The sequence below is a fragment of the Bombina bombina genome, chromosome 3 (assembly GCF_027579735.1).
Source record: "Bombina bombina isolate aBomBom1 chromosome 3, aBomBom1.pri, whole genome shotgun sequence".
NCBI lineage: Eukaryota > Metazoa > Chordata > Amphibia > Anura > Bombinatoridae > Bombina > Bombina bombina.
In genome coordinates, this window is record NC_069501.1 from 476866184 (window position 1) to 476880202 (window position 14019).

At 36.9% G+C, this 14019-nt stretch overlaps 1 protein-coding gene across 1 annotated transcript in view; it reads left to right on the top strand.

Annotated features, from left to right (window-relative positions):
• SPDEF (SAM pointed domain containing ETS transcription factor) overlaps positions 1–12629 on the top strand; it is a 35143-nt gene extending 22514 nt beyond the window's left edge. The window contains exons 4-6 of the mRNA XM_053704716.1: positions 2648–2695; positions 6396–6545; positions 12451–12629. Of these exons, the coding sequence (XP_053560691.1) occupies positions 2648–2695; positions 6396–6545; positions 12451–12629 (377 nt within the window). The remainder of the gene's footprint in view (positions 1–2647; positions 2696–6395; positions 6546–12450) is intronic.
• The last annotated feature ends 1390 nt before the right edge of the window (positions 12630–14019 follow it).

Consider the following 14019-nt stretch of genomic DNA (forward strand, 5'->3'; position numbering starts at 1 on the left):
TCATTATGGATTAAAAAGAAGATAGACGGCACCTAGGGAAACCAAATGGGATGGAGTTGCAATAGCCAAGCCGGGAAATTATAGAGAGTGGATAAATTACTTAAAGGGACAGTCAAGTCCAAAAAAACTTTCATTTTTCAAATACAACATGTAATTTTAAACAACTTTCCAATTTACTTTTATCAACAATTTTGCTTTGTTCTCTTGGTATTCTAGTTGAAAGCAAACCTAGGAATGCTCATATGATGATTTCTAAGCCCTTAAAGGCCGCCTCTAATCACATGCTTTTGTATTTGCTTTTTACAACAGGGGAGAGCTAGTTCAGGCAAACCATATAGATAACATTGTGATAACGCCCGTGGCTAGTGGCAGACACTGCACTAATTGGCTAAAATGCAAGTCAGTAGATAATAACTAAAAAGTCATGTGATTAAGGGCAGTCAGAAGATGCTTAGATACAAGATAGTCACAGTAAAAAGTATATTACTATAACAGTGTTGGTTATGCAAAACTGGGGAATGGGTAATAAAGGGATTATCTATCTTATTAAACAACAAAAATTCTGGTGTTGACTGTCCATTTAACTGTGTCCTGTGTAAGTAAGCAGTGAATTTTGGAGATGTTTTTACGGTGGAAACGGCAGGAGTTTGACAAAGACTGGATGTGAGAAGTAAAAGAGAGATCTGAGTCAAGTGTGACTCCAAGACATTGGGCATGCAGGGTTGGGGCAATGATTCTATTATCAACAGTTATAGATAGCTGGGGGGTGTGGATTTTGGAAGAAGGGGAGGGAAATAAGGAGCTCGGTTTTGGAAAGATTCAAAGGCCTTTAAGATGAAATATGAGAAAGACAGTTAGTTACACGAGTTAGCAAGGAAGGGATAGGTCTGGCGCAGAAAGGTAGATTTGGGTGTCATCAGCATACAAATGATATTGAAACCTGTGGGACTTTATTAAGGAACACAAAGATGACGTATAGATTGAGAAGAGAAGGGGGCCAAGGACAGAACCTTGTGGTACCCCAACAGAAAATGATAGAGGGGCAGAGAAAGTGCCAGAGAAGGCTACACTAAAGGTACGGTTAAACAGTTTGGAGGAGCACCACAAGAGGGCTGTGTCGCAAATGTCGAAGGATTGGGGGGTTTGGAGCAAAAGAGGGTGGTCCACAGTGTCAAAGGGTGCAGACAGGTCAAGAAGGTTTAGCATAGAGAAGTGGCCTTTTGATTTAGCTGTAAGTAGGTCATTAGTAACCTTTACGTATGCTGTCTCTGTAGTGTGTACTGTTTGTTGATCCTCAACACTAAGTTCATTTAAACTGTAATGATTCAGACAGAGTATGCAATATTAAACAACTTTCCAGTTTACTTTTACTATCAATTTGTTCTCAATCTTTTTTATATACACACGTTCTGAGGCATGTGCACGGGTTCACAGTGAGTCTGTAATTGGCTGATGGCTGTCACATGCTATAGTGTGCAAGAAAATTAAGCAATCTTAAAAATTTCTGGTAAATTAAGTGCTATTGCATTATATTTTATTGTGCATTTGAGTATTTTACCATTCAACTGTATGTAATTGTCCTTGAAAGGGACATGAAACATCCTTTTATTAGTTCATTTCATGAGTTTTTCTATTCTGAGGGCTGGAAGCACATACTGCAGACTTCACATGGCTAACCCTGTCACATAGCTGGCCCTAAATGGCTTTAGCAGAGAATGAGATTATCAGATAAAAAAAACTGCAAAACAATGGAAAACATCCTAGCAAATGTTAGCAGTTTTGACTACTCTAGTAGCAAGTGTGAATTGGCTACTCCAAATAAGGCAAACAGTGAGGGAAGTTTGCAAACAAAATGTTAATGCATTCAATTTGTTTCACACTCACCTAGTGTGTTAATTTATCTCAGTGTGCTTAGAGGAACATGGCTACACCTCACTGACGAGGCCTAATTAAGTCCGAAACGATCGTCTGCGTTCGCGTGTTCCTTGTTCAGAGAGGAATTGCCTGGTATTTTGGCGCTGGACTGACCTTAATAGGCCGGATCAGACTGATATACTACAGGAAAGTTCTACTCTGCGAAAAGCATTACTGATCTAAAAAGAAGCTGCACCCAGGTGGTAAATCGCCATAGGACAAGTTAACAAGTTATTGAACTGGTTGTTTGTTCATAAGAGTGTGCCTATCTCTGTGTGTTTTAATTCATGGCAAGACAGCAGAAAAGTACCGTAAATACTTTAATTTCCCTTTAAAGGACCAGCAAATACAGTAGATTTGCATAATGAACAAATGCATGATAAAAAGACAATGCAATAGCACTTAGTCTGAGCTTCAAATGAGTAGTAGATTTATTTCTGACAAATTTCAGTTATGTCAATTTCCACTCCGCCTGTGTCATGTGACAGCCATCAGCCAATCGCAAATGCATATACGTATAAGTTGTGACTTCTTGCACATGCTCAATAGGAGTTTGCGACTCAAAAAGTGTAAATATAAAAAGCCTGTGCACATTTTGTTAATGGAAGTAAATTGGAAAGTTGTTTTAAATTGCTACTCTATCTGAATCATGACTTGAATGTCTCTTTAAGTGATCATTTATGTGTGCTATTATTTAACATTGTATTTTCTTGCTTATTTATCACTTTTGTAGCTGCCTGGATGAAAGAGAAGACAGGAACTGGGGACATGCGATTTTGTGGTAAGAAGCGGGAGCAAGTATTATTATATTAATTTACTCATTTTTGACAAGTCAGCTTGAATAACCTCTTCAATAAATAAACCTCATTTCTAATTTACCAGAACTTATGTTAGTCTAATAGCCTTCACACAAGTCATAGTACTTTAGTGACAGTTCTAGGGGAATGCTGACAGGTACGATGCACCCATATTTATTACTGTACCAAGCCTAAACGCCAAAGACACAAGCCCTGAATATGCAAGTTCCTTTTCCAGTGTAGAGCAACGGTGGTAGCAGAAAGTGACATATACTATATCATATGTATAACGCAGCAGAATTTGGGAACCCCCAGCTGTACCCCTATTTGTATATAGTATGCTTGTGGACACCTGACCATCACACCTACATGAGCTTATTGGACACAATCCCATTCCAAAACCATTGGCATTTATATGGAACCCCTTCCACCTTTGCAGCTATAACAGACATCACTCTTATGGAGAGGCTTTCTACAAGATTTTGGAGTGTGTCTGTGGGAACTGGGAATATGTGCCTATTCAGAAAGTATTTGTGAGGTCAGGCACTGATGTTGAGTTTTATAGAGTGAGCTAAAACTCTGAAAACTCAATACTGAGCTTTTTTTCTAAAATTGGTTAATTTTAGGGCAGCCATAAAAATAATGAACAACATCTGGATTAAGGTTTCATACATATACTTTTGCACTTTTCCCAGGACTAGCATCCTGATTGGCTGTTTAAAGTCTCTTTACAATGGAATGTGGCTACTGAGGACATTTTTAAGTAAAATATCTTCCTTTTCTACACTGAGATGTTCAGGTGATATTTTATAGTCAGCTTTTTACAGCTATGCTGTATCACTTTCAAGGGCTTCAAGGGGAGACAAGTTTACAATACAATTTCCCATTAGGTTAAAGGGGCATGAAATACAGTAGAATTGAATAACTGAGACTTAAAAAAAACTGTTTATTTTTATTTTTAAGATAAGGCAAAGAGCAGATGTGCCTTAAAGGGACAGTTTACTCTATTTTTTTTTGTTAATTTTTTTTTTCTGTGTGGATGCTAGGTTCAAAACTCTGTTGGTGGAAAGTGCCATTTCCACACATAAACATTTGTTTTCAGTACAATTACATCAATGATAAATAAATTCATAACTATAACCTTATTTTTTAAATTAAAAACAAAAGCTAAAATGGTCCTTTAACTAGATATAAATATATTTATAAATTATTTTATTTAAATGTCCCTACCACTTCTATTACAAAGATGTCTATCGTTCTTTATTTAATATTACACAGATTAGTTTTGAAGCGTTATTAGATTCCTTCCTTCCTTCCTGAACTTTTCTAAATCTCTTAATATATATTTAACTGAATAGAAATATATATCAAATATCACATTTCCTTCTACAGACCTGTGTGCTTCTTGGGAAACCTGCTTCTGATGTAAATGAGCTCAGTATACCATACTTCCTGGCTCCTTTCACTAATTCTGCATATCTTTTCAACTTCCTTTCCCTATCATTACAACATGCTAATCAATTGGCTTTTCTAAATTGAGACTGGGTATATCATTTACTCCACCCTGATCTGTTATCTTAATTGTTCTGTAAACAGATTAGATGAATAAGACTTACATGATGTTTAACAGTAAACCTGTGTAGTTTAGGGATTTTGTATATCAAGAGACTTGATGGTTAATTAGTTATTGTTTCATTCACTGAACACTAAAGGGTCTAATGATCCTATCAAACTAATACCACAATAACCACAAAAGTCTGATACAAACTCTATAAGAGAGTCAAGTGACCACTTAGAAATTACACAATTAAACTTCCTCAACCAATATAATTTAAAGGGACAGCAAAAGTCAATATTAAACTTCCATGAATCAGATAGCGCAGGTGTCCTAAAGTATTGCGTCTACCATAGGAATTTGTATACCACGTCAATTTTATTGGGTTTTAACAGGTGTGTACATAGCTGTAAAGGCAATAAAAAAAGGATACAGCAATTCATTGGAAATATTATACAAGGTCTTCAGAGTATGACGCTGAGAAAGGTGGCAGTTGCCACCAATGTACATTTGGATCAAGATACTCTCTTACTTAACAATTCCATAATATCTTTTTTTAAAGGGACGTTTAGCACTAAATGAATGTTTGCTAGATATAATGCTCTATTCAAAGCAAAGATTAGACTGAGAATGATAATCAGATTGTGTTTAAAATATATTAGTTATATATTGAAAAAGTGTAACGTTGTAGTGCCGATAAAGTAATAGGCACCACCATGTTGTATAGTAGAATTCCTTAGGTTTAAAAACATGATGTCTTATCTTATCTCCCCTGCTGAGGCCATTTAGGGATATATAAATGAGCTACTAAAGTAACAACCTAATAGTGTTTAGCATCCCTTTAATCATGGGATATTCAGCCTTCTAAAATATTTTTTTATGTGGCAAAAGTGAACTTGAGGACATGAAAAACACATGGGGTTTATGTGAGTCTTAATATGACAAATGACTTATAAGGACAGTAAAATTAGTTAGAGATTTTGTTTATTATACCGTTTACCCAGAAAGTGGTGAAAATGTAAAGTGTTTAAATTAAGCTACATCACTATTTTTTCTTCAAACATTGCATTGGCACAACCTGCCCACACCCAGTGTATACTAAAATACACAGTATACAGAGTAATCAGCGCCATTATTAGAGCAGAGATTGGTAAGTTAACGCAAGTCTATAAAATATTCTCTTTATTTGCAAACTGCTGACTGATATGTCCCTTTAAAGAATAGTAATACTGAGTGACTTTTTTATTTATTTTTGCCATTGTGATATTGAAAGATACCATTTGATATTGCAATGTGAGAGAACCTGTGTACTGTTTGTTATATGAAGAACCTGGAGTCATGTGTAAAGGACACTTTATAAAAGATTACCATAAGGGGTGTAAGTAGACCTTACTGGGCCCAAGGGCAAAGGTTGTGACAGGGCCCCAGTTTCAATGGTGCCCTTACTGGTTGTTTGCAATCAACAGCAGCATAAGAGCAAGAAGAGCTGCTTATCTGTGACACTGTGTCATCTTTTACCTTTAGTTAGTACATGCCAAAGATTATGCACTTGTTCATCTTTCCTGTCCAACAACATTGCGGCAGCCATAATGGAAACTCTACCGCCATATTTGTAAAGGCAAATCCATACATTTTCTATACACTAATCCCTGTTTTGTGGTGGGGGGGGCAGAAGGTGACCCTGGATGTGTTGGCCTGGTCTTGAGGCCTCAAAAACCCTGTAGATACGCGGCGTCCCTAATCGCCTTAGTATGAAAATATTACTTTACTATATTAGTATATTATTACTAGTGTAATAGGCACTATGTTTGTAGGAGAGGTCTAGCGCTATGATTAGGAGAACAGTGGTACTGGTTATTTAGGAGGAGCCTGGCAATAAGTATATAGGAGGATCCTAATATTATTTGTATTAGAAGAGTCTTGCACTATAGCAAGGTATATACTTACCGATAAATGATCTCTTTAAAAATAATGGCATATTTAGGTGCTACTGAGTGAGCAGGTACAGTACATGTTGGAGGTGCCAAGTGTCTAGAAATGTTTCTTTCTGAGAAGTTTACACTGTATGTACGAGACATGGAGTAAAAGCAACAAGGCATTATTTATAAGCTACTCTTTCTCTTCAGCAGGCAACGGAGCAGTTGGTGAATGCTGGGCCGACACTGAGGTGGACTCCTCCAGTTCTGGGCAACCTATCCATCTTTGGCAGTTCCTGAAAGAGCTTTTGCTAAAACCGCATAATTATGGACGCTCTATTCGCTGGTTGAACAAAGAAAAAGGTGAGGTGCTTTTTTTTGTTACCTATTTCTCTATTTATACTTATTTTCCATTTTTTTCAAGTCTATATAAAATGACCTTTAATTTTGTTTGCCTATAATCTATTGTTAAGTTTGTTACTGGAATTTTATAATAAACCATATCATCCTAAAATGGTCCTGACAGTAGGGATGGGTGAATGTGTAAATTTCCGAATTCGAATGTTAGAACGAATGTTATTACCGAAATTCGAATTAAAAATCCGAATATTGATAAGATCGAATATTCTTAAAAATTCTATAATCGAATGCTATTTACAGTTTTCGAATGTCACTTTCGAATTCAAATGTTTATAATTATATTGAATATCCACATTCGAAATTTCGAATTTAACATTCTATTTAACAAATAGTCAGACTCAGAAGTTCAATAGTTCATGTGGTAGGGCGGGAATCTAGTAAATTGATACATAATATATACAAATATATAATTTCGATTGTTTCTATATAGAATATTGCATAATTTGAATATTACATTTAAAGAAAGCATTAGAAATACTATTACAAACATATAAATTCAAATTTTTCAAATTCGAATATTGCATAATTCGAATATTAGATTTAAAGAAAGCATTAGAAATACTATTACAAATATAAATTCAAATTTTTCTAAACTAATATTTTCGAATGTAATCGTAAAATTCGAAACCGAACATTCGAAAATCAAATGTTAGAATGTTATGTAAACATTCGAAATTCGATTCGAACGAATGTATTAAAATTCGTTTCATTTTTCGAATGTTGCGAAACATTCGCCCATCCCTACCTGACAGATACTAAGTCAAATACTATATTGCACCTGTTTTTTTGCTGTATCCACCCATAATTATATGGATTTGGTTTCTATAGAATACCTAACCATACTTGTCAGTCTTTCCTAACCATGATAGTGTATTTTCTCCATTGTATCTACTGGGAATGTGCAAATGACATCATACATTTTATAGGTGAAAGCTAAACATGTCTTGATGATGTCATTGTATGATGTCACTGGATTCTAAGAACAGAGCTACAGAGTAAAAGAGAATGCATAGAAAGAGGGAGACAATAAACAAGAAAACTGAAGTAAAAAACAAACAAACAACAAATTGGCAGTCATTTGCAAAGCATTTGTGTGATTTTGGTATTATATCTTAATATAGACAAAGAGAATGATGTAATTTTCATAATGGAGGTAAATGGAAAAGTTACATACTTTGAACAGTACATTTTTAATATTGACTTTCATGTTGACTTAACTAAAAATATCAGTTCATAAATCATTTCATATCACTTTATATAGTTTTGTAATTAACACTGAATTATAATTATAAATTGAAAGGGTTATTTCAGTTTTTTGCTTTTTTACTTTCATTTAAACCAGGAGTTTTATTAATATATGAACTGATGCAAAATAACATGCTCTATTTGGTTAGAGTATGTCAATTTGCATTACCGACCCTAGTTTACTAGGCTTTAAACACATAGGAAAACTCCTGCTTGAAAACAGCAAGGATTGCAGGAGCCAACCAGAACACACCCAGTGAACATATAAGAATCAGGAGCAGCCAATCACCTTCAATTTCCTTCTTGGAAGCTGCAATGCTTGTGACACCCGCGCAGGACTTTAGCCATGTGCACAGTGTTTTAAGCCTTAGACCTAGATTTGGAGTTTGGCGGTAGCCGTGAAAACCAGCGTTAGAGGCTCCTAACGCTGGTTTTAGACTACCGCCGGTATTTGGAGTCACTCAAAATAGGGTCTAACGCTCACTTTTCAGCCGCGACTTTTCCGTACCGCAGATCCCCTTACGTCAATTGCGTATCCTATCTTTTCAATGGGATCTTTCTAACTCCGGTATTTAGAGTCGTTTCTGAAGTGAGCGTTAGACATCTAACGACAAAACTCCAGCCGCAGGAAAAAAGTCAGTAGTTAAGAGCTTTCTGGGCTAACGCCGGTTTCTAAAGCTCTTAACTACTGTACTCTAAAGTACACTAACACCCATAAACTACCTATGTACCCCTAAACCGAGGTCCCCCCACATCGCCGACACTTGAATAAATTTTTTTAACCCCTAATCTGCCGACCGCCACCTACGTTATCCTTATGTACTCCTAATCTGCTGCCCCTAACACCGCCGACCCCTATATTATATTTATTAACCCCTAATCTGCCCCCCACAACGTCGCCGCCACCTGCCTACAATAATTAACCCCTAATCTGCCGACCGCAAAGCGCCGCCACCTACGTTATACTTATGTACCCCTAATCTGCTGCCCCTAACACCGCCGACCCCTATATTATATTTATTAACCCCTAATCTGCCCCCCTCAACGTCGCCTCCACCTGCCTACACTTATTAACCCCTAATCTGCCGAGCGGACCTGAGCGCTACTATAATAAAGTTATTAACCCCTAATCCGCCTCACTAACCCTATAATAAATAGTATTAACCCCTAATCTGCCCTCCCTAACATCGCCGACACCTAACTTCAATTATTAACCCCTAATCTGCCGACTGGAGCTCACCGCTACTCTAATAAATGTATTAACCCCTAAAGCTAAGTCTAACCCTAACACTAACACCCCCCTAAATTAAATATAATTTACATCTAACGAAATTAATTAACTCTTATTAAATAAATTATTCCTATTTAAAGATAAATACTTACCTGTAAAATAAATCCTAATATAGCTACAATATAAATTATAATTATATTGTAGCTATTTTAGGATTAATATTTATTTTACAGGCAACTTTGTAATTATTTTAACCAGGTACAATAGCTATTAAATAGTTAAGAACTATTTAATAGCTAAAATAGTTAAAATAGTTACAAAATTACCTGTAAAAAAAATACTAACCTAAGTTACAATTAAACCTAACACTACACTATCAATAAATTAATTAAATAAACTACCTACAATTACCTACAATTAACCTAACACTACACTATCAATAAATTAATTAAATACAATTCCTACAAATAAATACAATTAAATAAACTAGCTAAAGTACAAAAAATAAAAAAGAACTAAGTTACAAAAATAAAAAAATATTTACAAACATAAGAAAAATATTACAACAATTTTAAACTAATTACACCTACTCTAAGCACCCTAATAAAACAACAAAGCCCCCCAAAATAAAAAATGCCCTACCCTATTCTAAATTACTAAAGTTAAAAGCTCTTTTACCTTACCAGCCCTGAACAGGGCCCTTTGCGGGGCATGCCCCAAGAAGTTCAGCTCTTTTGCCTGTAAAAAAAAACATACAATACCCCCCCCCAACATTACAACCCACCACCCACATACCCCTAATCTAACCCAAACCCCCCTTAAATAAACCTAACACTAAGCCCCTGAAGATCTTCCTACCTTGTCTTCACCTCACCGGGTATCACCGATCGGTCCTGGCTCCGATATCTTCATCCAACCCAAGCGGGGGCTAGACATCCACTGAAGAAGTCCAGAAGAGGGTCCAAAGTCTTCATCCTATCCGGGAAGAAGAGGCGATCCGGACCGGCAACCATCTTGATCCAAGCGGCATCTTCTATCTTCATCCGATGACGACCGGCTCCATCCTGAAGACCTCCACCGCGGACCCATCTTCTTCCGGCGACGTCCAACTGAAGAATGACGGTTCCTTTAAGGGACGTCATCCAAGATGGCGTCCCTCGAATTCCGATTGGCTGATAGGATTCTATCAGCCAATCGGAATTAAGGTAGGAATATTCTGATTGGCTGATGGAATCAGCCAATCAGAATCAAGTTCAATCCGATTGGCTGATCCAATCAGCCAATCAGATTGAGCTCGCATTCTATTGGCTGTTCCGATCCGCGGTGGAGGTCTTCAGGATGGAGCCGGTCGTCATCGGATGAAGATAGAAGATGCCGCTTGGATCAAGATGGTTGCCGGTCCGGATCGCCTCTTCTTCCCGGATAGGATGAAGACTTTGGACCCTTTTCTGGACTTCTTCAGTGGATGTCTAGCCCCCGCTTGGGTTGGATGAAGATATCGGAGCCAGGACCGATCGGTGATACCCGGTGAGGTGAAGACAAGGTAGGAAGATCTTCAGGGGCTTAGTGTTAGGTTTATTTAAGGGGGGTTTGGGTTAGATTAGGGGTATGTGGGTGGTGGGTTGTAATGTTGGGGGGGGGGGTATTGTATGTTTTTTTTTACAGGCAAAAGAGCTGAACTTCTTGGGGCATGCCCAGCAAAGGGCCCTGTTCAGGGCTGGTAAGGTAAAAGAGCTTTTAACTTTAGTAATTTAGAATAGGGTAGGGCATTTTTTATTTTGGGGGGCTTTGTTGTTTTATTAGGGGGCTTAGAGTAGGTGTAATTAGTTTAAAATTGTTGTAATATTTTTCTTATGTTTGTAAATATTTTTTTATTTTTTGTAACTTAGTTCTTTTTTATTTTTTGTACTTTAGCTAGTTTATTTAATTGTATTTATTTGTAGGAATTGTATTTAATTAATTTATTGATAGTGTAGTGTTAGGTTAATTGTAGGTAATTGTAGGTAGTTTATTTAATTAATTTATTGATAGTGTAGTGTTAGGTTTAATTGTAACTTAGGTTAGTATTTATTTTACAGGTAATTTTGTAATTATTTTAACTATTTTAGCTATTAAATAGTTCTTAACTATTTAATAGCTATTGTACCTGGTTAAAATAATTACAAAGTTGCCTGTAAAATAAATATTAATCCTAAAATAGCTACAATATAATTATAATTTATATTGTAGCTATATTAGGATTTATTTTACAGGTAAGTATTTATCTTTAAATCGGAATAATTTATTTAATAAGAGTTAATTAATTTAGTTAGATGTAAATTATATTTAACTTAGGGGGGTGTTAGTGTTAGGGTTAGACTTAGCTTTAGGGGTTAATACATTTATTAGAATAGCAGTGAGCTCCGGTCGGTAGATTAGGGGTTAATAAGTGTAGGCAGGTGGAGGCGACGTTGTGGGGGGCAGATTAGGGGTTAATAAATATAATACAGGGGTCGGCGGTGTTAGGGGCAGCAGATTAGGGGTACATAAGGATAACGTAGGTGGCGGCGCTTTGCGGTCGGCAGATTAGGGGTTAATTATTGTAGGTAGCTGGCTGCGACGTTGGGGGGGGCAGATTAGGGGTTAATAAATATAATATAGGGGTCGGCGGTGTTAGGGGCAGCAGATTAGGAGTACATAGGGATAATGTAAGTAGCGGCGGTTTACGGAGCGGCAGATTAGGGGTTAAAAATAAAATGCAGGTGTCAGCGATAGCGGGGGCGGCAGATTAGGGGTTAATAAGTGTAAGGTTAGGGGTGTTTAGACTCGGGGTACATGTTAGGGTGTTAGGTGCAGACGTAGGAAGTGTTTACGCATAGCAAACAATGGGGCTGCGTTAGGAGCTGAACGCGGCTTTTTTGCAGGTGTTAGGTTTTTTTTCAGCTCAAACAGCCCCATTGTTTCCTATGGGGGAATCGTGCACGAGCACGTTTTTGAGGCTGGCCGCGTCCGTAAGCAACTCTGGTATTGAGAGTTGAAGCTGCGTTAAAAATGCTCTACGCTCCTTTTTTGGAGCCTAACGCAGCCTTTATGTGGACTCTCAATACCAGAGTTATTTTTATGGTGCGGCCAGAAAAAAGCCGGCGTTAGTTTTTCGGGTCGTTACCGACAAAACTCCAAATCTAGCAGTTAGTAAACTCAAATCAATAATGCTAAAATGACATGCTCTAACCAATCTGAGCATGTCATTTATTTATTTTTCTGCGTATGAATGTCTCTTTAAGAATTAAAAAAAAAAAAAGAGCAATACGGTTTGAGGCAGGTCAAATGAGTTTTCTAGCATTTAAGAATCATATAAATAAAAAAAAATGTGAAACTTTTTTTTTCTCTTAGGTATCTTCAAGATAGAGGACTCGGCACAAGTTGCTCGCCTTTGGGGTATTCGAAAGAACCGACCAGCCATGAACTATGACAAGCTTAGCCGCTCTATTCGCCAGTACTACAAGAAGGGGATCATCCGTAAGCCTGACGTGTCTCAGCGTCTTGTCTACCAGTTTGTGCACCCACTGTAAGGAGACCAAAGCAAAATAGCTTGAAGAAGCTAAATGCACTGCAGACTATGGCTTTTTTTTTTTGTACATGTTGAAAGCACCAAGCTGTATCTGCCGTACACGCAAACAAAACTGAACTTGTTGCAAACTACAAAATACAAAGTGTCCTTTAAAGAAACAGACTGAAACCTTGCAGAGCATCCCGACTGCACACCTTTCAAGCTGTCGTTTCATCACTAACCCCCCCCCCGCCCCTCCGCCTCCTTTTTATGTGTGTCCTAGAGGGACTCAATGATCTGAGACCTCCTGGACTCGATGACCTGAGAGGACAATGGAAGTTGGGAGAAGGCGGGACAGATTGACCACAGAGCGTTACGAGTACATCTGAAAGCATTGAGCGAATTAGAGCACCATAGAGCATCAGAACCTTACCTGATAACAGCAAATCATTGTGCTTATGTATAACACACTGGAAACAGATCCTTTTTTTCCTGTAGTGATACCTTTTATTGAACCAGAATGCATTTTTTATTTTATGACATATACCTTAAAGGGACATTAAACCAACATTTTTTCTTTCATTATTCAGATAGAGAATAACATTTTAACCCCTTAATGACCACAGCACTTTTCCATTTTCTGTCCGTTTGGGACCAAGGCTATTTTTACATTTTTGCGGTGTTTGTGTTTAGCTGTAATTTCCCTCTTACTCATTTACTGTACCCACACATATTATATACCGTTTTTCTCGCCATTAAATTAACTTTCTAAAAATACCATTATTTTCATCATATCTTATAATTTACTATAAAAAAAAATATAAAATATGAGGAAAAAATGGAAAAAAACACACTTTTTTTAACTTTGACCCCCAAAATCTGTTACACATCTACAACCACCAAAAAAAAAACATGCTAAATAGTTTCTAAATTTTGTCCTGAGTTTAGAAATACCTAATATTTACATGTTCTTTGCTTTTTTTGAAAGCTATAGGGCCATAAATACAAGTAGCATTTTGCTATTTCCAAACTACTTTTTTTCAAAATTAGCGCTAGTTACATTGGAACACTAATATCTTTCAGGAATCCCTGAATATCAATTGACATGTACATATTTTTTTTTAGAAGACATCCCAAAGTATTAATCTAGGCCAATTTTGGTATATTTCATGCCACCATTTCACCGCCAAATGCGATCAAATACAAAATATCGTTCACTTTTTCACAAATTTTTTCACAAACTTTCGGTTTCTCACTGAAATTATTTACAAACAGCTTGTGCAATTATGGCACAAATGGTTGTAAATGCTTCTCTGGGATCCCCTTTGTTCAGAAATAGCAGACATATATGGCTTTGGCATTGCTTTTTGGTAATTAGAAGGCCGCTAAATGCCGCTGCGCACCACACGTGT